The 24,821-nt window shown below is 38.1% G+C and overlaps 1 protein-coding gene across 1 annotated transcript in view; it reads left to right on the forward strand.

The window, feature by feature from the left end:
- Positions 1-24,821, forward strand: part of SPHKAP (SPHK1 interactor, AKAP domain containing) — a 98,655-nt gene that overhangs the window by 13,158 nt on the left and 60,676 nt on the right. Inside the window, exon 2 of the mRNA XM_032637759.1 lies at positions 5,453-5,560. Within this exon, the coding sequence (XP_032493650.1) occupies positions 5,453-5,560 (108 nt within the window). The remainder of the gene's footprint in view (positions 1-5,452; positions 5,561-24,821) is intronic.

Raw genomic sequence — 24,821 nt, forward strand, 5'->3', positions numbered from 1 at the left:
ATTTGAGCCTTGGAATAACTTTTTGAAGTGCCTGTAATCATCCTCCTGTAATAAATGCAAAAACTAAGTCCTGCAGAAGCTTAATGACTTGCCCAAGATCACTCAGTAAGTGATGAGATGGAAGAGAATATCAGCTCTGCCTCCAAACCTCTGTGACTAACCTTAAATTACTGTCTTCTCCAATCTAATTACTATTATTTTTTTCTGCCCAGCAATGTTTAGAGCTGTGTCCAGGTTACCAGGAGCCCACTTTCCCCTCCCCATGCCATATCAATCCTAAATTCCTACAACTTGCTTCTCTAGATAAAAAAGGAAAGTCACTGTACAAGAGAGCAGAACACTCTTTCTCCTTTGCTTAGGACACTCATGAAATTTTAAGAGAAAATGTGCCCTTGTTATTTCAAACTACTGAATGCACAGCATGTTTGTTATTAGCTCTTCATCTGAAATAATTGAACCTGCAGCCAAAAATAACAGATAAATGAATGAGCCATTGAGAGCCTGGTGAGTTTTTCTCTTTCCCTCCCCGCCATCAGAAAGTGACTGTCTCAGCAGGGAGATTATATTCATAAAGCTTCAAAATCATTAAATTCTCAAGCACATATTCTTCTTTCAAGCATTCCTCTTTTCCTAATGACTTGGCTAAGCCATTACACCAAAAGCTTTTCACGGGTTAAAATTGCTTAACGTATGATTCTAAGTGGTTTATTGAAACCTGCATTTTTATTTTCTTTGCTTATTTGGCTCTTAATGTATTTGGGAAGTGGAACAGCAGAAGGAATGAAAGGAGGAGGAAGGCAGAGAATTACTGATGTTCCATGTAGAATATGACCCTTCAGATCACAGGATTTAATTGTATACAAAGGACAAACGGAGGCTGGGAGCTGCTGGGTAGCCTGACCACACAGACAGCAGGGTCAGGACTGGAGCTCAAAGCTCCTGACCACCCAGATCAGGCCCGTGAGGGAGAGATGGATAAATACATAGACATATGTTTGGTAGAATCCAAGGATGAGAAATTATGTAATTTTACCAGCTTGCAATGGAGCCATGCCTAATGGGGGCTTTGGGACCAGAGAGCCTGGCTGAAATGCTAGCTCTCCACTAACAAGAAAATTATTGACCCCTCTAAGTCTGGGCAAACAGAATAATAATTTTTATAATAGCAAATGTTTATTGAACACTTGCTATATGCCAAGCACTGTTTTAAGTGCATTTCACATATTAGCCCTCAAATTCTACGTCGTAAGTCTAGAAGTTTAATTCAGATAACATCTATTAGGGCCTTAGCCCAGAGAGTTCTCAATTAAATGTATTATTTTTTGGTCAATAATGAACGAATATAAGTATTAAATAATTAATAATCTCTAAATATCAATGAAATGTATTTTAATTATTGATAAGATCAAATAAACTATTCTTTAAATTGTGATGAATAAAATTCACATTTTAAAATTACACCGTGAATGAATATTCTCATGAAAGATGTTCTCCTCAAAACATTTGTTCTTAAGCAATTGAAAGATTTAGGTGGCACTTTAAATTTCACTTCCTCGCTCTGACATTTCTGTTTCCTCTAAAGCAAAGACGGACCATTGAGAAGACACTCAGGATCCAAAGGATATGGAATAGCCAAGTGGGAAGTCTTTCTAGCATTTTCCACTGAGTAAGCAGGTCCATAAAGCTGTCGACTTTTTCCCCCCTCTTAGGATAGGGCAGAACAAGATCTTTGTATATGTTTTATTATTTATGCTTAAAATAGGTGCAAAAAATGCCCTTATAGTAGAAGACTCAACGTATTAATCTTTCTGTGCTATTTCCCTATATCAGAGAAGTTCAACACAGGAGAAATCTGTTAGGTAGCTGACAATTCTCTCAGTCAGCCTCATCACGAGACAGTCTTTTTCATGGCCTTGGGAATCTTGCAGTGTGGAAGTGTCACGGTGATGCCTTTCGGCATTTGCATCTCTGACTCTCTGTGTTTCACCTGGAAAATATGCCAGTCCAGCCCACCACTTTTCTGGAAGACCTAAGTGAATTGTGTCTGAACTCTGCTCCCCTCTTAGGGCTGACTTAAGACAGGAATAATTCATAAGCTCCGATAAGTGGCAGTTGTTTTCTCCTGTTGATACACAGTTTGTTGCAACCATGATACATGTGCCTTGAATATGTTAGAATACAGAAAATGTCCAGGGCCTATTTTCTGTGGAGTGAGCTTTGAAATGGCTAAGAAGGGATTTTTAGTCAGAGGAGTTATTAAACTGCATTGCAAGGTATTCTTAACTGGTATGTTCATTTGATGCTTCCATTTACAATCTCTAACATTATTATGATGCAGAGTAAACGTAGTTATGTTTACAAAAATTAGAGGCACATAACGCTTCAGAAACATACCCCAAATCACACCCATCTGTAGGGGTTATGCAAGGCAACATTGTTAAATGATTTCACTCACAGACTTGGTATCTTCAAAACCGAATTCAAAGTCCAGCTCTGAGCAGCTTGGGGCAGGAACTCAAATCTCTCTGAACCTCAAGGTCTTCATCTGCAAAATGACACTTGCCATGAAGATCCTTCTCTTTAATTCCTACCTTATAGTACTGCACTAAGGACTAAATTTAAAAGTAATAAATAAATATATGAAAAATTTAACACATTTCCCAGCACATTCTAAGCACGCAAAAAATAGTAGCTGCAACCATTAATACTACAAAATGTTGAATTGAAGTTACACCTTAGGTCAGAATATTTGCTGAAGAAAATTTGTCTTCATACATCTGAAATGCTTTCAATCCACTAATTTCAGGCAAAGGCTTCCAATTTTCTATTTTCCTTTGAAGTTCGTATCAAATAGTAACAATGAGAACCATGTATTGAGAGGATGACTTGTCATCTTGCATGCTGAAGTGTTTGACACTTGTCATCTCACTGAATACCCCAATGATCCCACCACCAGGTGGGTGTTACTCTCTCCATTCACGGGTGTAGAAACCTAGACTCAGGATTTTAGGCAACCACCTAAGGTCTTCCTGCTTCTAATGACCAGGTTTAGGTTTCAACGCGGTTAGATCACTAATGTCCAGTCTCTTAAATTCTATTCTAAATATGCTGAAAGTAAAAGTGAATGGCAGTGGAGGAGGTAGACTGAGAAGCTTTTTCTTCTTTAAATAAAATTAGTCTAGATCAATGGTTCTCAATTTTATTTTTTTGGAATCAAACTTCCTTTGCACTCTAAAAATGTTGGGGGACCTCATGAAGCTTCTGATTGTAGGGTTTATACTTATTGATATTTTCCATATTATAAATTAAAGCTAAGAAAATTTCCACACGTAAGCAATATCATATGATATTTGTCTTTGTCTGACTTACTTGCAGGCAGAATCAAAAAAAATGATACAAATAAACTTATTTGCAAAACAGAAACAGACTCACAGACTTAGAGAACAAACTTATGGTTACCAAAGGGGAAAGGTGGCAGGGAAGGATAAATTGGGAGTTTGAGGTTGACATATCAATACTCTGTAATAACATAAATGGGAAAATAAGTTGAAAAAGAATAGATACATGTAAACTGAATCACTTTGCTGTACACCTGAAACTAACACAACATTGTTAATCAACTATACGTCAATATAAAATAAAAATTATAAAAGACAGCTTTTGCTATATACTAAATTGTATTTTCAGCATATTTTGATGAAGTCTGATGCCACATAGAAAGAAATGAAAATACTGAAACTTAAAGAAGCTATATAAAGTTATAATTCATAGAAAAAAAGCTAAGAAAATTCTAAATATGTGTAATTTTAAAATAACAGTAACAATTTAAATAAGCATAATTTATTATTTTAAAATTATTTTAAAATAATAACAAACACATTACATGTTAACATACATATTTTTATGGAAAATACCTATGTTTTCCAAAACAAAACACTTTAGTGAGAAGAGTAATTTCATCTTACATTTTTAGCAAATCTTCTTAATATCTGACTTAAAAGAAGACAGCTAGACTCTCCTATTTGCTTCTGCAGTCAGCCTGTTACACCATCACACCTTGTGTGGACCCTGGAGAACTCCACTGAGTACTTATGAGATAATTCGAATGAAAAGGGTGAATAAAATCTTAGTATTATAATAAGCATAGTTTGACTTCTGGACTCTCTGAAAGATCTCAGTGACCCCTAGCGGGTCCCAGCTCACACTTTTAAGAACCACAGTTTAGATAAAATCTTGGCATTGCCAACTTGAGTCTGCAGTGATAACTCAAGTTCGTCATTCAATTACCTTCTCATCAAAGTGTCTCTTTGTACTGTTCTGGAAAAGAATGATGAAAATTTGTCATCTCCAGGAATAATAAACATTGAGTGGGAAAAATATTTTAAAAGTAATAATATCACTTAGCTGAAACAAAAATGTTATAGAAAAATGTGTCAGACATATTTGGTTAACTCAACATGCAGAGACAAAAATTAATGTACTTTTATCTTTATAGAACAAAAGAAGACAATCCTTGCAAATGAAATGTAATTGAAGTGTCATTCTATTTTTGTGGCATTAACCAAACTGATTAAATGTGTTATATTAATTAAGTGAAGGTAGTTATCAAATAGTAGCAGACATGTACCCTGATAAAGCAGAGGGTACCAGGAGAGCATTGGAAATCTTATATAAGATGAGAAAAATCCTATACAATATTTGAATAGAGTTAAGGCACATCAGAAGTTGAGTCATTTGTTTGTTTATGAGATTGAATCTTCAGAATGTTTTGGCTCAGAAATGCAATTTTTCTTCATTGCTTTAAAATCAAAGCCCAGAAACAAGGCATTTGTAAATCACAGTTGGTGTTGTTCATTTATGAATTGAAATTGATTTTGCTTTACCATACTGCTTCTAAAAAGGGAAAGGACTGTTGTAAGACACTTACTTATTCCTAATAATTTTAAAATTTAATATAGTATCCTAAGTGTTCTAGAAGAACTGTGCCCTATTTCACAGATATATTATCAAAGCTGAAGAACTAAAGAATCATAATTTCAGTAACAGTATTGCACCAAATGGAGAAATTACATTTTTTAATCGAAATTTTCATATTGTAGAATGTAAAAGAGTTCCAACACTTAAATGAAATTTGATTCCCCATTGCCAATTGAACCATATCCCAAAAAAATCACTTGACTGCAAATTATGCAAAAGTCACAGGTACACTGAAGTTTCCAGACGTTGAATTAGATGAAAGAAGAAACAACAGTATTCACTTCAATGTATCCCTCTAAAGTGGATTCCTGGTTGAATATTTTACACATTCTAGAGGTGCTGTTATCCTGGAAGTTTTTTCTAATATCCAGATGCTCTGAGGCAAACAAAACACTTACGGATTCTTCAGAAAAGAGTTCCTTGTTTAAATAGAAAATCTTGCCAATAACACTGAGAAGTTTGTTTGGTTCCTCAGGTTCTCCGCAGCAACAGCCTGCTGGAATCTACAGACTACTGGCTGCAGAATCAGAGGACGCCCTGCCAAATTGGTTTCGTGGAAGACAGGTCTGAAAACTGCGCTTCTGTAAGTAAACACAACTCTGGGGATGCAGGCTGAGAAAGTGGGGAGTCGGGCATATGTACTCCTACCAAGGACATAATGATTAAGTACAAGATTTGGAAAGCATCCTTTTGAAAATACATAACTGCTTTATACAGCGTTAACAAAATAACAGGCAGAAGCTGATGATTCTTCTGCTTTGCTCATTTCAACAGGTAAATTAATCTTATCATTTCTCTGAAAAGGAAAAACGATGTTTTCATTTTCAAAACTGACTGTGTAAAAGATTCAGAAATAGCATCGTATGATGAGAAATAAAAGCCTATTCAAGAGTGCTCTTGGATTCTTTGCAATATATTTTATAACTCCTACTAGTAGGTATTTTTCAACATGAAAACTGTGTAAAAATGTTCTACCATTCTTATAAGTTATAGTCATTAGTTGAAAGCATTTTCAACATAAGGAATATACAGGCATGCTTTTTAATATTATATACTGGATCTGAGCTTTACGTATAAAACCCTCCTTTGCAAGGGAAGAGACGTCCTTATAGATAAATATTTCTTGTGGCTTAGAATGTAAGGGCGTATTGTTGATACGAGAAATCAACAACGTGATTTCTCCTTCCTATATGAAGTAGTCTGCTTCCTATATGTTTTACAAAACTATATGTTTCATTTTAACTGCAATCGCCTAGCTCTTATGGGGTCATGATTACAGAGACTAGGGGAGAATATTTCCAAAGCGGAGAGAAATGTAATTCTCATGACTAAGTTGAGAGCATCAGCTCTGAGCTATTCCTGGAGGTAAGTTGCCTGCCAACGTTTCTGTTAAAAGAAAAAAAAAGGGGGGGCTTCCCTGGTGGCGCAGTGGTTGAGAGTCCGCCTGCCGATGCAGGGGACACGGGTTCGTGCCCCGGTCCGGGAGGATCCCAGATGCCGCGGAGCAGCTGGGCCCGTGAGCCATGGCCGCTGAGCCTGCGCGTCCGGAGCCTGTGCTCCGCAACGGGAGAGGCCACAACAGTGAGAGGCCCGCGTACCGCAAAAAAAAAAAAAAAAAAAGAAAGAAAAGGAAGCTGAAAATGCGATGGAGGAGCTTTTTATATATAATGAGCAGAACCAGAACTGGCAGACAGAGGATGTATAACATTTCACACTGCAGTCTCATAGCACAAGGAAAGCAGAGTCCATTCAACAGACTTAATTCAATCTCTTTGTTTAGGCAAAATGATTTTGATCCTGCTATTTTGGGGACTTTTTAATCCCTTGTCCAGAAAACCAGTTGATGGTTAAAAATCTTCGGCGAAAACGAAAAAGGATTTAGGTGGCAAGTAATTTAACAGCGATACCTTCTTTGCAAATTCAATTCTGAGATGAGGTGGAAAATTTAGGCATTTGCTGATATGGATCTCTAATTACACAGCTTTGATTTGTAAAAGGGAGAGAAATTGAGAGTAAAAGCTATCAGCATCTACACTCTAGTCAAAGTTGTCATCAAAGCAGCTCCTGTATAAAGGAGTCTGCCATTTGGAGAAGGCGCCAAAGTTGGGGCACTAAAAATTGTGTAATAAAGGGCAAAGAGGTCTTTTCTAAACTTTATATTTTTGGAATCTCTATTGCAGATCTACAATTAGAAATGGTAAATTTATAGCCAAATTTAAGATTATCATTGGATCTTCACAAGTATAAGAAAACTCTAGTCACAACCCCCCCAATCCCAATGAACTCAAATTTGGACTTAAAATTGTATGACTTTCTTCCTTAATTCTTTGTCCCTTTATAGTTTCAGATGACATCAGTGAGCTTGAGCTAGCTGTTTCATACTGCCATTATGGTTCTTTCTATACTTCCCCAAAGGGGAAAAATCTAAACACAAGTAAAAGGCATAATGGAAGATTAGTTTTCCTGCAAGAGATGATAATAAATGAAACTGACACAAATGTGAAAAATTGTCCATGACTCTAAACTGTAAAAAAATTTCAGAATCCCTATGAAAAATGAACCCTAATCTCTCAAAAAGTATCTTGTAGTTACTTTTTCTTAGTTTCTGAGTCCTTTCTCTCTTTCTTACTTAGCACAGATTTCTAGGGTGAGGAGAAGAAACAGAATCCAGAGCTGGACATTGCTGAGGGGAAGCTATTATCTAGAGGAAAATAGAGTTGATCAACAGCAATGCTTGACAGGACAAAGATCTCTTGATCAAAATAGCCATACACAAGGAAGGAGTCACTAAATGGTCAGGGAAAAAGTACTTAATTCCTTTTCAAAACAAATTATCCACAAAAGGGTAACAATGAAGTTGTAATTTAAGTTAAAAAATAGAACTGCATTTAAAAATAATATCTTCATTAAAGTTTAATTTAAAAAATTAGTCTTATGAAATAATCCCAAATCTAAATCTATTAACAAATAATCACAACAGATTCTGAGGAACCTGTAGCAAAGCTTTCCCATATTTTATTGCTTTATACTCTATTCATAACTCTGGGGTACCCCAATCTATGTTCATTGTTGCTTCTTTAACTCATTTCTTCCTGATCAAACTTAGTAGCCAACTTTTTTATATTCAATTTTGATTGGCTTGGTATCCATCATACTGAACTCCAAGTATCTGGATTTGCAGTTTCTTAGAACTAAGTGCCTCCGAGGACCAATGTTTTCTGAATTCAAGATGTTCATTTAGAATTTTTATTGAGGGACAATCTCAGGCATAGAAACACTTCAGGGTGTTATGGGCATGGGTCAGAACAGCTGTTTGTTCTCAAGCATCAAACAAGCTTCAAAAATAACTTTTGGTCATTATCTCAATAAAGAACTGCTTTCATTTCACAGGTAAAATGAGGTGTCTTAGTGAAGAGCAGTTTGAAGCTGCCAGAAATGGGCACTCTGTAATGGCCTATATGGGAAAGAATCTAAAAAAGCGTGGACATATGTATATGTATAACTGATTCACTTTGCTGTACAGCAGAAACTAACACAACATTTTTACGCGGGCCCCTCACCGCTGTGGCCTCTCCCGCTGCGGAGCACAGGCTCCGGACGCACAGGCTCAGCGGCCATGGCTCACGGGCTCAGCCACTCCACAGCATGTAGGATCCTCCCGGACCGGGGCACGAACCTGTGTCCCCTGCATCGGCAGGCGGACTCTCAACCACTGCGTCACCAGGGAATCCCTAACACAACATTTTTAATCAAGTATACTCCTATAAAATTTTTTTTAAAATAATAAAATTTTTAAAAAAGAAATACTATAGGCTGGCGAAACATGAAGTCTGACTCAGAAGGCCCCTGAAATTTACCCTTAAATTTTTTTCAAAAGATATCAAATATGAAAACTGTGGTTTTGTTTTTGTAAATAGATTTCTCCAATCAAACTATACAATTTTATTTCTGATTTGCCATTCTGAGAAAAAAAATCATATACCAACCTTCACCGTGTTTTTTTTTTAACCTAATTATTTAAAAGGGAAATGTGGACGAGGAAAATGAAGTTGGAAGCCAATGTTCAAACCCAACAGCAGAAGCATTATCTTAACATGAGTGGTAGGATTTGGACTTTTCAGGACCCTTGACTTTTTTAAATTAAAAACTAATTTAGGGCTTCCCTGGTGGTACAGTGGTTGAGAGTCTGCCTGCCGATGCAGGGGACACGGGTTCCTGCCCCGGTCCAGGAAGATCTCACATGCTGCGGAGCGGCTGGGCCTGTGAGCCATGGCCGCTGAGCCTACGTGTCCGGAGCCTGTGCTACGCAATGGGAGAGGCCACAACAGAGAGAGGCCCGTGTACCGCAGAAAAAAATAATAATAATAATAATTTAATTACTTTTTAAGCCCCTATTGCTCTTTACTAGAATTTAATTTTTTATATTTCAAGAACCATCTTTTGGTTTAATGCTTCATTAAAATTACCTTGACAGTTCACATTCTTTCTTTTTTTTTAAATTTGAACAGACATATTTACAAAAGAAATTGAACATATAGTTTTCTTTTTTTTTTTTTTAATTGGAGTATAGTTGCTATTCATAGTTACAGTCAGACTCTTTCCTTACTGATCATTTTAAGACTTTTGGCTATCATCACCCCGCAAGTAAATTATAGCCTATAGACTGCATTTTAATCAATGAACCATGGTATTTGAAAATGTGTTACATTTGCCATAAATTTATAAATAAATGAATCAGATTCTCAAGCAGCCTTCAACATTCCATACATGATATTGTAAAACTACGAAGATATTTGACAGCTGTTCAGTGGGACCTAGTCTATTCTGAAACTTAATAGAAAAGTTAAAGAAGAGACAAACACCCCACTTGATAAGCTGGTCTATGGAAAAATTTAGATTTACTTGATTAAGGAAATAAGTAATTATAGAACTGTGAAGAGACATTTACATTATCTAGTCCAGATATTTACCAAGTTTTCAAACAACTTTTAATGTTTTTTTCCTAAAAAATCAACTTTTCTACTTATTTTTTAAATCTTTAGACTTACAGAAAAATTGCATGAAGAGGGCAAAGAATTCCCAGATTCCCTAAATGCTCAAATATTACTGCATTAGCTTTCCCCTCTCCTTTATGCATGCATTCACTGATACATCTGTGTGTAAACACACATATATGATTCCTCTCTAAAACTTTTGAGAATGACATGATGCCCCTTTATCTCTACATACTTCAGTATGAAATGTAAATATTTTAAACTCAGGTTGAGCCCAGAGTTGCAGAAACCCTTGTTTAGGCTACTAATTCAGTTCATTGACTTTGTTTACTGCCTCAAGGAATTACAATGTAGATCTAAGCAATATTCTTTAAATATTTATTCAACGATTTTCAAAGAGAAGCTAAATGCTGCCTGCATAAAAGTGAAAAATCAAACAATGGTGGCAGAGTCAGCCAGACTGAACAAAACAGAAGCTCTAGATAAAACAGACAAAGCAAGTCTGCACTGGGGCAGTAGAGCTGGTCCATGTGACCTCATCTCACCCTGGGCAGTAGCTCCAGACACATTTTAAAAATCCAAGAGTCCCAGAGAAAACTTTTGAGTCTCAGTCAAATGAGAGTTCCACTGAACCTTCCCAAGCTTCTAGAAGCCAATGAATTAGAAAGGACACTTTATTGGGAAGCATGACACAGAGGGATGGTAGAGAAAAGAGTCTGCCACCAAAGAAACTAGGTGGCTCTATATCCACGAAAGCCATATGGAAGAAACCAAAACCTAGAAAAGTGATCAATAAAACTGAGAAGGAGATTTTGATAAATAATTTGAGGGCTGAACCTAAAGCGTGTGGCCAAATAATACAGTAGTAACTTGGAGGTAGGTCTTAGACCTAGTCCATAACATTTATCAATGTCTTAGATCCTGAAACTATTAAAGAGAAACATTTTATAAGTTTATTTTGATTGAAAATTGAGTCTAAATTCTATCTTATAAGTTGTAGGTAAAATGTGACATAATAAAAATTAAGATCATTGACTTTGTTTACTGTATCAAGGAATTACAATGTATATCTAAACAGGACATGTTCTTAGAGGAAAACATAGGCAGAACACTCTATGACATAAATCACAGCAAGATCCTTTCTGACCCACCTCCTAGAAAAATGGAAATAAAAACAAAAGTAAACAAATGGGACCTAATGAAATTTAAAAGCTTTTGCACAGCAAAGGAAACCATAAACAAGATGAAGACAACCCTCAGAATGGGAGAAAATATTTGCAAACAAAGCAACTGACAAAGGATTAATCTCCAAATATACAAGTGGTTTATGTAGCTCAATATCAAAAAACAAAAACCCAATCCAAAAATGGGCAGTAGACCTAAACAGACATTTCTCCAAAGAAGATATACAGATTGCCAAGAGGCATATGAAAGGATGCTCAACATCACTAATCATTAGAGAAATGCAAGTCAAAACTACAATGAGGTATCACCTCACACCAGTCAGAATGGCAGTCATCAAAAAATCTAGAAACAATAAATGCTGGAGAGGGTGCGGAGAAAAGGGAACACTCTTGCACTGTTGGTGGGAATGTAAATTGATACAGCTACTATGGAGAGCAGTGTGAAGGTTCCTTAAAAAAATAAAAATAGCACTACCATATGACCCAGCAATCCCACTACTGGTTATATACCCAGAGAAAACCATAACTCAAAAAGAGTCATGTACCGCAATGTTCATTGCAGCTCTATTTACAACAGCCAGGACATGGAAGCAAGCAACCTAAGTGTCCGTCGACAGATGAATGGATAAAGAAGATGTGGCACATATATACAATGAAATATTACTCAGCCATAAAAAGAAACAAAATTGAGTTGTTTGTAGTGAGGTGGATGGACCTAGAGTCTGTCATACAGAGTGAAGTAACTCAGAAAGAGAAAAACAAATACCGTATGCTAACACATATATATGGAATCTAAAAAAAAAAAAAAAGCAGTTCTAATGAACCTAGGGGCAGGACAAGAATAAAGACACAGACATAGAGAATGGACTTGAGGACATGGGGAGGGGGAAGGGTAAGCTGGGACAAAGTGAGAGAGTGGCATGGACATATATACACCATCAAATGTAAAATAGGTAGCTAGTGGGAAGCAGCCGCATAGCACAGGGAGATCAGCTCGGTGTTTTGTGACAACCTAGAGGGGTTAGGGATGGGGGGGTGGGATAGGGAGATGCAAGAGGGAGGGGATATAGGGATATATGTATATGTATAGCTGATTCACTTTGTTGTACAGCAGAAACTAACACAAAATTGGAAAGCAATTATACTCCAATAAGATGTTTAAAAAAACAAAACAAAACAGGACATGTTAATGGATTGAATAAAGGAAAGATAAGTCAAGGATAAGTCCTACGATTTTGGCATAAGCTCCTAGGTGGATGGAAGTTTCATTTACTGTGATGGGGAAGACTGGTGGGGGGGATCTGGTTGGAGGTAGGAGGAGGGGGTGATGCTGGGTGTCTCTTACTCATTCAAGTGGAAATCCAGCCTGGTAGTTGGATTACAAGTGGGAGTTTTTGACAAGATCAGGAGGAGAGAGAAGAGATTTGAGGGTCTTCAGGGTGACCCTCAGAAAGTAGAGAAGATCAGTCACACCAGGAAGAATGTGTGGATGAAGAAAGGAGCTTCGGTACTTTGTGACCGCCTGGAGGGGTGCGATAGGGAGGGTGGGAGGGAGGGAGACGCAAGAGGGAAGAGATATGGAAACATATGTATATATATAACTGATTCATTTTGTTGTAAAGCAGAAGCTAACACACCATTGTAAAGCAATTATACTCCAATGAAGATGTTAAAAATATATATATTATTAGAAAAAAAATTATACCTCAATTTTTAAAATTTAAATAAATAAATATTTAGTAAATATATGTATATCTTTGCACATTTTCAAGTTAACATAAATATTTTATCAAATGTTTGATTATTTTTGCAAGAGGTAGGATTTCTAGTATATTGCAAAAATTGGCATTAAAACAATCTCCTATTTCAAATGTTAAAAAAGAAAGGAGCTTATAACTGAGAGCTGGGGTTCTGATAAGCGCACATACAGGGATCTCTATCTTTCAGGGTCCCCTCAAAAGCAAGAGATTATTTGTTAAGCGTGTGAGCCGAGTTTCAAGTACATAATGAAGTATTTTAGTGGTATTTTTGCCACTAAAAATACAGACAGATGAATAGACCTGAGTGTAATTTCAAACCTGGGTGTTCAAACCATTTCTCAAATTTTTAAAAATTCCTTTTGACAGAAGAACGCATTATTATAATAGCTCAGATTTGGTTTGAGTTTCCATTTTCATACAATTTCTGCAATTACAGCAAATTTCCTTTGAGTTGAAAGCCAATCAGTCAAGAAAAACCAACAGCAATAAACAGTGTTTCTCATTAAAATACCTTTAAGCTTCAAGGATGTTGACTACATAATTTAGATATCTTTTTAGCAGAATTGTTTGGTTTAACTTGTCTTTCTTAATCAATTTTTCCAAAGTCCCAGGAAAACTAGTTAGAAGTAATAGTGTTAATTTTTTTTTCACAACTTAGAGACTGAAGTTTAAAAACAAATAAATAAATAAATAAGAGGAAGAAATACAAAAGTGGGCCTGGCTAATGACCACCATAGGATGTCTGTTTTCAGTTCCAAGCCTCTGGAGTACTATTTCCTCTCTTTTATAACAATGAGACAAGCTCACCCTAGACCTTTATTAGGAAATGAGAAAGTGCTACAAGCAGAATTCCTGCCCTTCCATCCTTGGATATTACACTCTTTTTAAGTCCAGAGACAGCCCTCACTGTATATTCCAGACAGTACCTGGCCTGTCAGCTGGTCCATAGCATCTGGGATGTTGGTGGAATTTAATTAGACTATCTGGAGTCATTCAATGTACTTGCCGGAAGCATCTGAATTGGCTGAAACGAGTGAAGGAAACTTTGCCCATTGCTAAGTTATGCCTCAGGCTTGCTTTAATAGTATACAATGAGTTTAACAGACTGTCTGTCAGCAGTGAGTAGGGTAGTTTTGCTAAGTACCCAGGGATGAATTCTTCTAGGGAGGGTCTCTCAACCTTCAGCACCATTGCCCTATTAAGCTGGATAATTCTTTGTCGCAGGGGCTTTCCTGTTCATCATAGGCTATTTAGCAACATCCCTGGCCTCTACCCACTAGATGCCAGTAGCACCTACTCTCCAGTTGTAACAACCAAAAATGTCTCCAGGTATCACCAACTTCCCCTGGCTGGGGAAGGTGGGCAAGGGGCAGCATCACACCCAGTTGCAACTGCTGCTCTCAAGTTTCTGAAATTTTAATCTCTAGTCTCCCCTAAGGTACCTCCTATTCATGTGTTTCAAACTGAGCTGCCACCTCACTCTTGCACAGACATGGAAAGGAAACAGACTCTGCTTCCCCCAAAAGATCCCAGTCCTCTTGTTGCTCTCATCAAAGGCCATGTGCACTAGGAGGAAGGACTGAAAGTGAAAGGCTCACGAGACAGTCAAAGCCGCTTCAGGACACCTGCCTGTAGGTCAAGATCAATTAATTTATGGCCCTTGCTTCTACCACCAAACAGAATTCAGTACCGCTTGGACATCCCAGGCAACCAATTTTTAGACTGAGATGTATCACTTTTACTTATAACTTATTTTCTTTCTTTTATCAAATATAATGCAATTTCATAACAGAACATTTGAAAGCAGTAAGAAAGAAAAGCTCCCTAACTCTACTAGTTAAAGGATCTACTCTTGACACTGGTTATTTCCTTCCACACTTTTCCCCACAAGCTAAAAAGAGCAGGCATGTCAATTCACCTTGATTCCAAATGCTAATACAGGTCTTGGGTTGAAGATCTTCTAATATTTCAAAATAAGTCAGAAATCTAGTTTTCTACATGAAATCTGATTTCTAAATGCTGGCCAGCAATAAAATTTTCTTTCGAAACAGACCACCTGTATCAGATGGAATCAGCTGGTGGGACTCGTTTCTGACATCTGTCGTTTCATCTTGTGCCCACCTGGCCTCATTCTTGTTACCTGCTAACTTCTATTTGCATTTGAATTTAGGATCCCTGTCACTAAACAATCTCCCAAGTGTTTTCCAGCTCAAAAATTGTATGAGTCCAGGACCAAGTACTAGAACTTCCTTTCTCATTACCTGAATTAGCTTGTCCAAAATGTTACCACTCTCCACAAGCAGACAATACCACCCTCTGTGGCCTTATTCTCAGAGGATGATTTAGAAAATACAGTCTTACCTAACCTGGAATATAAAGGACAGTGGACATGAGTTATACCAATTTATTTATATGTGTATATAAATATATAATGTGTATTCTATTGAAATATATATAAATACACATTACATATATACACTATATACACATTATATATATATTATGTATATATTATATATATATTATATATATATATTTCTGTTGAAATGTTGTTCATTGACTTCATGAAGACCTAACAAAGAAAAAATGGTCCAAAAGATAAAAATCAATCCTGTAAGTACATTTGCACCCAAACATCCAATTCAAGATCCTCCACCATCTGCCCTTTCCAAATTTGCCTCTCAGTCAGCCCTCACTTTCCCCCATTCCCTGGGTTCATTAGAATACTTGCCATTCTTCAAACACCTATGTCCCTTTGCCCATTCTGTTTCTGTACCCCAGGCTGCCCTGGAACCAGCCTGCTGCCTCAAAAATTCTTACAGACTTGTCAGTCAATCTGTGTTTATACAAAACAGTCATTTCAACTTTTTTGTCAACTTTTAATCATTACTTATTCAGGACAATTTGGGGAAAAATATTGCCTTATGTCTTTCAGATTAATTCCTGGGGGACTTAACTGTAATTTCCTGCATTACTGACTTCACTGGGAACTGACAGCTAGTTTATCAATTACTTCAATATTGTATTCCTTCAAAATTGCTTTGTGTTAAAAGAGAGCAAATGTCATCATTCTTAATGAAAGTACTCTTCACCACAGCATTCTTACATGTACACATATATTTACATATATACTTCTCCTCCTTCCTTATAAATACTTATGTTACTCCGAATCCTCTTTAAAAAGCAAATATTAAAACAAGCAAAACACTTCCTTTGACCCTAGCTCTCTGTGAAACCACTCACCCTATGTTCCTTCTTCTCTTGACCACCAGACTTAAAAACTAACAAAAAATGTATTGTCTCTGGCTACTATCTGGCTACTATCTGGCTACTATCTGGCTATCTTACCTTTCTGCTGAGATTGCTCTTATTTGTGACAGCAAATCCACTAACATGTTGCCACTGCTTATGTTGCTAAGCTTTGAGCAGAACACTAACTAAACATATACCCACCTCCCCAGCTTCTGAAGACCGGCTATTTTTTCCATGGCTTCAGGAACATCATTCTCTCTTTTAATTATTTCCTTACCTCTAGGATCATTTCTTCTTTGTCCTATTCCTGGACTTCTGCTCCCCACAACCTTGCACTTAAATGTGGCTTTTCCCAAAGGTCTTTGCAAAAGCCTCTCACTGGATCATTCATCCTTACCTCATGGCTTCAGCCACATCTTTATACCAATGACCACCATCTGAGGACTACAGACTTATTTCTAAGTGCCTGTTAGATACACCCACCTGAAAATCTAAAAAATAACCCATAGTCAACATAACTTGGGTATTATCCAAAAATATGTTCCTCCTCCCAAAATTTCTATTGATGGTTTTGTAATCTACACATTTTCCCAAGCTATAATCCTCCAAATCACACTCATCTTATTTTTCTCCCTCACGCTTCATCTCTAACTAGTTATCAAAAGTTGCTTCTGGGCTTCCCTGGTGGCGCAGTGGTTGAGAGTCTGCCTGCCGATGCAGGGGACACGGGTTCGTGCCCCGGTCTGGGAAGATCCCACATGCCGCGGAGCGGCTGGGCCTGTGAGCCATGGCCGCTGAGCCTGCGCGTCTGGAGCCTGTGCTCCGTGACGGGAGAGGCCACAGCAGTGAGAGGCCCGCGTACCACAAAAAAAAAAAAGTTGCTTTTATTTCTCAGTTCTGGCTGTGCCTTTTCAGCCCCACTGTCACTATTTTATTGTTTAATGCCCCACATATTTCTTCTAAATATTTAATGTGCAAAAATCTAAAGCAAACACAGAAAGCAAAAATCAAAAAAACAAAGAAGTCCTTAGCAACCTTAAAAGTCCACTGATATCTTGGTATCTTTTTCTCCTGAATTCCTTTGTAGCCTCAAATGTCTAGACTTACTTTAAGGTTCCAGTGGTACAAATAATTACTTTACCAGTCCCCTACTACCACCCTCAGCGTCATATAATTCCTCCAGGGACTGCTGAGTCAATTCAGTAGCTAATTCAAGACCATGACTCTAATTTTTAATTGAATTAAAGATGAATTCCAAGGGAATATGAATATGAGTCACCACTGTTATCCTAGTTTTTAAAGTACTATGCTAAATGACAGGCCAATGAGGAAGCACTTTGACGTTGGTACTATTTGACCCTGGGAACACAATCACGGTATGGATTTGACAGAGCCTAGTGGTAGCACCAAAATAAAATAGCTCTTGGTGAGTGTATTTACATCACATGTTAAACAAACAAAATGTACGAGAGTTCTCCTATTCTGCCAGGCTAAATGACTAAAGTACCATTGGTGAAATTGCAGAGCCCAAGAGCTGGAATAAACCTGAGAGGGTATATTGTTCACTCCATTCACTTTTCAGGTGAGAAAACAAAATAGCAATGAGGAGGAAGATTGCTTAAAGCCACAGATTAAATTAATAGCAAAGCCAGGGCTTCCCTGGTGGCGCAGTGGTTGAGAGTCCGCCTGCCGATGCAACGGACACGGGTTCGTGCCCCGGTCTGGGAAGATCCCACATGCCACGGAGCGGCTGGGCCCGTGAGCCATGGCCGCTGAACCTGCGCGTCCGGGGCCTGTGCTCCGCCACGGGAGCAGGCCACAGCAGTGAGAGGCCCGCGTACCGCAAAAAAAAAAAAAAAGCTTGTTAAATAGCATTGATTTTTCAACTTTAAGGAATATAATTTCATCATCAGCCCACAAAATAGACCGTAAAATGTTCCCCTTGACACCGCATGAACTGGTTCACAATATAGCTGCTGGCTGGAAGCTACTTAGACATTAAATGAGGTCTGGCAAAGGATGATAAATGTCAAATAGCTAAAACTGAGTCGTCCTCTCTAGTACTGACTGCACAGCAAACCCAGTTGTCTCGTTATGTCACTCATTTGTTCCAATAAATTATATTATCAACCTACAAGAGAATTTAGTCATGTATCCTTGAAATCACCAGAATTTTGTATATTTTCAACCAGAAATTCATGGATAGATATATCTGTATCAAAGAAAATTCTCTGGTCACTGCAATTTTCATCTAATAACATTAATAATTTGAGGCTGGTGCAGGCTAGAAAAACATACTAAAATTAAGGGCCATACTTTACTTATCACAACAAATTCTCAAGTGACTTGGCCTATGTGACCTCAAAGGTTCCTTCCAATTTTGAAGCCTCTTTTCAAATGCTTATTCATTGTTCTTGACAGTCCGGTATTGGAAGAAAGTGATATTTTGCTTGATTAGTGAAAGCAGCGTAATTTTCCTACCTTTACTTGTTTGCACTGACCTTCAGTGTGGTGTTCTATTAACTCAGCAGAGTGTTGTTGTTCTAATGTTTTAGTCTGGGAAAGCACATTCCGGCTGAATTTCTTAAGAGACAAAGAACTAGGGATGTATATTTGGTTTACGTTAGTAACTGCAAAGGGAATTCATCAGCGTCACAGGCTTTGAGCTATTCTTATGACAACTCAATTTTACTATTTTTTTTTCCTTCAGTAACTTTGTCTTAAAGATGCCCTCTTCCCTCTATCCACCACAACCCTTTCTCACGCTTCATACGGCCAGAGATCTCTTTGATCTAAAGAGAAGTTATTCGAAAGTGGGAAAGCAAAGAATTGGACTTGAGCCCTGTTCATGTGCCTGGAAACTGAAGGGAGAATTGATTTGCTTAGGCAAAGTCCACTTGGGTTTTTAGTTTATGAAAGCACTTTTCACAACTAATCAATGGTGAACATTTTAGAAACTCCCTAAAATGAAGCCCCACAAGACATTTCAGATGACACAAAAATATGAATTCCTGTGGTGCATGAAAATTTACATCACATCATTTGTTTGAAAACAAAACCAAAAATATGAGTAGCTTATAATTAATAATATTTATGTATGAATACTTTTAAAATGTGATACTAACAGACTGATGTTTTCTTTTTTTATTTTATTTTATTTATTTTTTAATTTTTTTTAATAGATCTTTACTGGAGTATAATTGCTTCACTATACTGTGTTAGTTTCTGTTACACAACAAAGCAAATCAGCCATATGCATACACATGTCCCCATATCCCCTCCCTCTTGAGCCTCCCTCCCAGCCTCCCTATCCCAACCCCGTAGGTCAAAGACTGACATTTTCTTAGTGTGTTGATGGTTATGAGAAAAATTCATGCAGGCTTTAAGCCCCTTTCAAATCAGCTGTGCAGACATTTACTTGCCTTCTTATTTGTAGTCCTACTATTATTAACGTCATCTCTTGTTTAAATTTTTTTTATTTTTAATACTAATTATCCATGCCAGGAAGCCATTAATAATACACGCTGCCCATGAAAGATGAAAAGGGCAAATAATAATATTTCACTGAGTTTTTACAGAAACCCTATGATATAGCCAGAGTAGGTATTATAAGTAAAGAGATGTGCGTGAGTGTTGAAAGGTTAAATGTTTGTCCAGGAACATAGAGTGATGGAGTTATTGCCTGAAATCAGGTCTTCCAATTACATTTGCCAAGCAACAATTAACTGGGAAAGTAAAGTCTTATGATTTCATATCCTTAATTTTCTAGAGAAGCAATTGACAAAATACAGTCCTCGAGCCAAATCTGGCCCACTGTCTGTTTTTGTAAATAAGTTTACTGAGACACAGTCACGTCCATTCTTTTATGTATTGTCTATGGCTGCTTCCCCACCATCACAGAAGAGGTGAGGTAATGCAGCAAAGACTTTTGCAAGATAAATACTGCTGCTTTGCATTATTGGTTTAGTACGGATAAAAACAAGACTATTTCTGTTCTATCTGAGGAATCTCTCAGGTCTGTTATACATCAAGTATTTGAAGGATATTACTTTTCACCATCAAGACTTTAATTCATTGATCTCTGCTTCCCATTACTTAAAACCATGAAATGTTCTGAAATTTTTGTCAAAATGACATTTCCATGACTGTTTCCTACAAACTTGCTTATTCTTGTTTCACTTTAGTGTAGACTTTTTGTGCCTTACCTCTTAGTGGCTTCCAATTTAACTACTCAAAGTGTCCTAAGAAATTACATGTTTCATAGCATTTTCTCCTGACTTACATTTGAGAATTAGACAGAAATATTGCCTTTTCTTTTCCCTCTGAAGAGCAAACTGGCATCTTTTAGGAGAACAATATTGCTTCCTGCATAAATCTAGCTTTTGTTTTTCTCAAAGCTGTAGTTACTAATCGTATTTTTAGTTCTGTAAATATTAATTTGCCATCCCATTTTACTGTAGCCTGTTAATCACAACTTACCAGCAGTCACAAAAGCCATGGTCATGGTCTTTGAGAAATATTTGACGTGTGCTGGGCAATTCAGAAAAAAGAACAAACACTTGTCAGCTCTTTAGAAAAGGAAAGTAAGTCCTTCAAAGAGGGTGTGATCAGAGGATACATTTCCCTATTTCTGGGCCTCAGATTTCATGAAGTAAGTTAGCAGGGGCATACGCCTACACACCTGAGCCCTACCTAAGTCATTATTAATTTGAAAACCAGACATATCTGTGTATACCAAAAGACAATGTACTAAAAGGTTACTACATCCATGGCATAAGAGAAAAAATGCAGGTGTTATAGAAACCTTTTCATCTTTGAGATCCATTTTATTGATGATATTCTGTAATTTGAATTTACTTCCATAATTATGTGCTTCCTACCTTAACGAGCATTGTGCTACTCCCTGGAACCACAGTGGTGACTGAGATAGACATAGTCTCTGCCCTCCTGGATCCAAAATTTTCTTGGTTTTGGAATAGAATGGTCTCATTTTTTATGATAACATTTGTTATAACATGCTGAACAGAAACTGACTGGCAGGAATACTTGTTGAAAGAAAGAGAAAGAGAAGGAAGGAAAGAAGGTGGGCTGGAAAGAAGGAAGGAAGGGAGAGAGAGAGGGAGGGAGGGAGAAGAAATAAAGCAGGCAGGCAGGCTCGAATAAAATGAAGGCAAAGTCATATACTATAGGGGGTACTTCTGAAGACGTCAATAACTCAAGATTAACTTCTCATGGACATTAACATAGAATATAGATAATGGATATGAGATTATATCAATTACCCCATTATAGAACATTTTTTACATTTAAATACACTTTTTAATCACAGCATGTATTTACAGTAATTTTTGCATTGCTAGCACCTCTTTTCAAATGGTCAAAAAATACCACCTGCCTCAGTGCAGACAGTTGCTTGGCTTAAGGTCATAGGGGCACATTATAGAAATTTCAGCCTTAAGGTTAATCTCCAGAAGTTTATCTTTGTCCAACTGTAGCGTCATTTTTGCAAACTGAACAAGATGTCTGCCTTGATTTTTTTCCCTAGTTTTCTTAACATTGTCTCTACAATTTCATAGAGCTCTTCTCTCCTAAGTTAACTATAGGTCACTGGAAATGGTCCTCTGGTCTTTCCCATGACACCACATCACTGTTAACTTCAGATTCAAAGGTATTAATTTTATGCAAAAAAAGAAAAAGAAAAAGATTTTAAATGATGGTAGGAGTACCTGCTAAAGTAACATATATCAAAATCACTCCCAGAGTGGCTGAGGATTATGTTCTCTGGTCAGTTTGTGTTATCATGAGAATTCATCATAGCAGAATGGATCATTCTGTCACTCCAGACAGCTCTACTAGCCGAGAAACATGCTCTCTTTTGCAAGGGTGCAGAAATGAGTGTGATTTGTCTCTGTCAGAGCAATGTGCAACCTAGAAGCTAGAAATGGTGTGCTCATCACAGCCCTGGGGTCTGAGTCTACTGCCCGCGCACAATGTGGGACACAGGGTGGCACCAGCTGGCCTGGAAGGCATTTTCTCTGGAAGGTGAAGGGGAATTTTGCATGGACAGATTCAAACAGGTTGACTGTGGTTTTAAGGGGACAGAGGGTCCCCTTGGATAGCCTCTTTAAAAAAGGATAAACTTCCAAGAGACACAAATGATCATTTTCTAGAAACTGAATTACCTTGTGTCAAGGTGAGACCCACGGGAGAGAGACAAGAATGGGAGGTGCAAAAAGGAGGCAACCTCTGGGTGATGACGAGGTCAGCTGTGAGTATTGGGATCACAGTCTTTGAAGCTTCTGGACACAGGCATATTTCAGCTGGAGGCTAAACCATATTTCATTGGAAAATCAGTTGGGGACAAAATGCAAGGGAAAACATGAGATAAATGAAAAAGAACCACTTGGAGCTTCTCTGGATTTTTGCCTAATTACTAGAAAAAAAAAGTTAAGCATACTTCTTTCCTTCTTTCTGATACTACTACAGGTTTTTGTTTTGTTCTTAGCCTCTAAAGGCATATTTAAGTTCTGCTGTGAATTATGCCCTTCCAACCTAAGCAGCAGGGGCCTCCTGGGATAAAGGATGCTATCTGAAGCTTCACGCCTCTGCTCCTGAGCCCCTCCAGCATGTAGCATTCTGACCCAAAAGTCTTTATACAAACTATTCACACTTCTCCAAACCCTCTCTCCCCTACTTTGGTGGCTAATAAGCTCTTCATTATTCATGTCTCAGCTTAGTCAGGGTCTATCTATCTCTCCCTGAAAGGCTTCTGGAACTTTGAGGTCCGCAACTGTACCTTCTACACCCATGTATCGTCACCCAGTACTATTCCTGGTACTTAGTTGGCTCACAGTGAGAATTTTGAGTGCAAGTAAGGAAGTCATCTCTATAGTCTGGGGTTGGTTTACTCAGGGACAGCTTCCTCCTGAGTGTCCCCTGAGGCAGCTTTGCCACAGGGGGAGAGGCCACAACAGCGAGAGTCCCGCGTACCGCAAAAAATAATAATAAAAATAACCCTACAATTACGCTATAACTAGAAAGTAAATGGTACCCCTTGGAATTATACTACAGGGCATGCTTGCACAACCATATCAACAGTCTTAACAGGAATCACAAGCAAAATTAGGGGAGGGGGGCAAAGTGAAATAACTGAAAAATCACTGCCAGAAATTAGAATTCTCCCTTGATCATATTTCTTCTTTTGGCAGTTACCCTCTGTACTCCCATTTATAGCCAAACTTTTGAAATAGTTTAGACTCATCTCTTCAGCCCTCAGCACTCCATGGATACTGTTCTTTCCCAAGTTTATCCAGGACCAATAGACCATTTTCAGTATTTACCTTTCTTGAACTCTTGGCAATGCTGGTACCTCCTTTCTTGAATGAGTGTCTGTAAGGACTGTGAAAGAGCTGAGATTTTGTCCTACTTTCAAGCTGACTGTTACTGTTAAATGAATGCTTAGAAAAGACATGAGATTTCTGGGTCAGAGAAAAAGTACTTTATTACTCACAGCACAGCAGTAGCCAGAGTCAGTATGTTTGTGTCAGTTTTTCTTTTTCTTTTTTTTTTTGCGGTACGCGAGCTTCTCACTCTTGTGGCCTCTCCCATTGCGGAGCACAGGCTCCGGACGCGTAGGCTCAGCGGCCATGGCTCACGGGCCCAGCCACTCCGCGGCATGTGGGATCTTCCCGGACCGGGGCACGAACCCGTGTCCCCTGAATCAGCAGGCGGACTCTCAACCACTGCGCCACCAGGGAAGCCCTGTGTCAGTTTTTCTTGCCTCCCAAGAACCACAGGGACGACACAGGTGGGTCCCAGGTATATGCCATGCACACAGTGAGTTTGCATCACAACCAAGGTATGCTGAGCGTGGAGAATCCGCTGATTTTAGAGTGAGCCGCAAGCAAGCTTGCTCTTTGTCGGTGGGGAAGGGAGACATTACTTCATCTTTTGAGATTGCTTTCTACAAACACAAGGCTGTGAAATGGCCCTGGGAAAGAGCATTCGGGGCCTTGCATTTTTGGTGTAGCCAGCAGGAGCGTACAAGGATGCTCAGGGCTCATGGCGGATCACCTCTGCCAACACTGTCTTCTGTCAAGCTCTGTAGCCCCACACTTTCCTGGTTCTCAGGCAACCCAGTTCTCTTACTCTGCCCCTATGTGAGCATTTTAATGAGTTCTCTGTTGGTCCCTCCTTTCTTCTTGTTCTGCATACTGTTCCTCTTCAAGATTTCGTGCTTTAATTAACATCTGTAACAGGGGACACAAACTCAAATGCCTACAGAGGTGAGGCAGGTAATGTAAATGAGTGACACACACCAGGAGGAAAGCCAGCATCTGCCAGAAATAGAATCACCTGCCATTCATTTTTACTGAACAGAGAGAAAGATACTTAATACAAACAGGATTGACACTGAAAATAACTTTAAAGTCAAAAATTTTTAACTATATACTCTAAAAATAGAAACATCGCATTACTACATTTTTACATCGTAAGTTACTAGAGCTTGATCTGAAACTAAAAATCTGAAACTTTTTCTTCTACACAAGATGTCAATGGCAGGCTTTACATTTCAGTTTACAATTTACAAAACCAAGTTCAGTCATGGTTCCTCCAGCTGGGTGTGATATTTACTTTTATTGCTTTCCATAAAG

This window comes from Phocoena sinus, chromosome 7 (genome assembly GCF_008692025.1).
Source record: "Phocoena sinus isolate mPhoSin1 chromosome 7, mPhoSin1.pri, whole genome shotgun sequence".
NCBI classification, from domain to species: Eukaryota; Metazoa; Chordata; class Mammalia; order Artiodactyla; family Phocoenidae; genus Phocoena; species Phocoena sinus.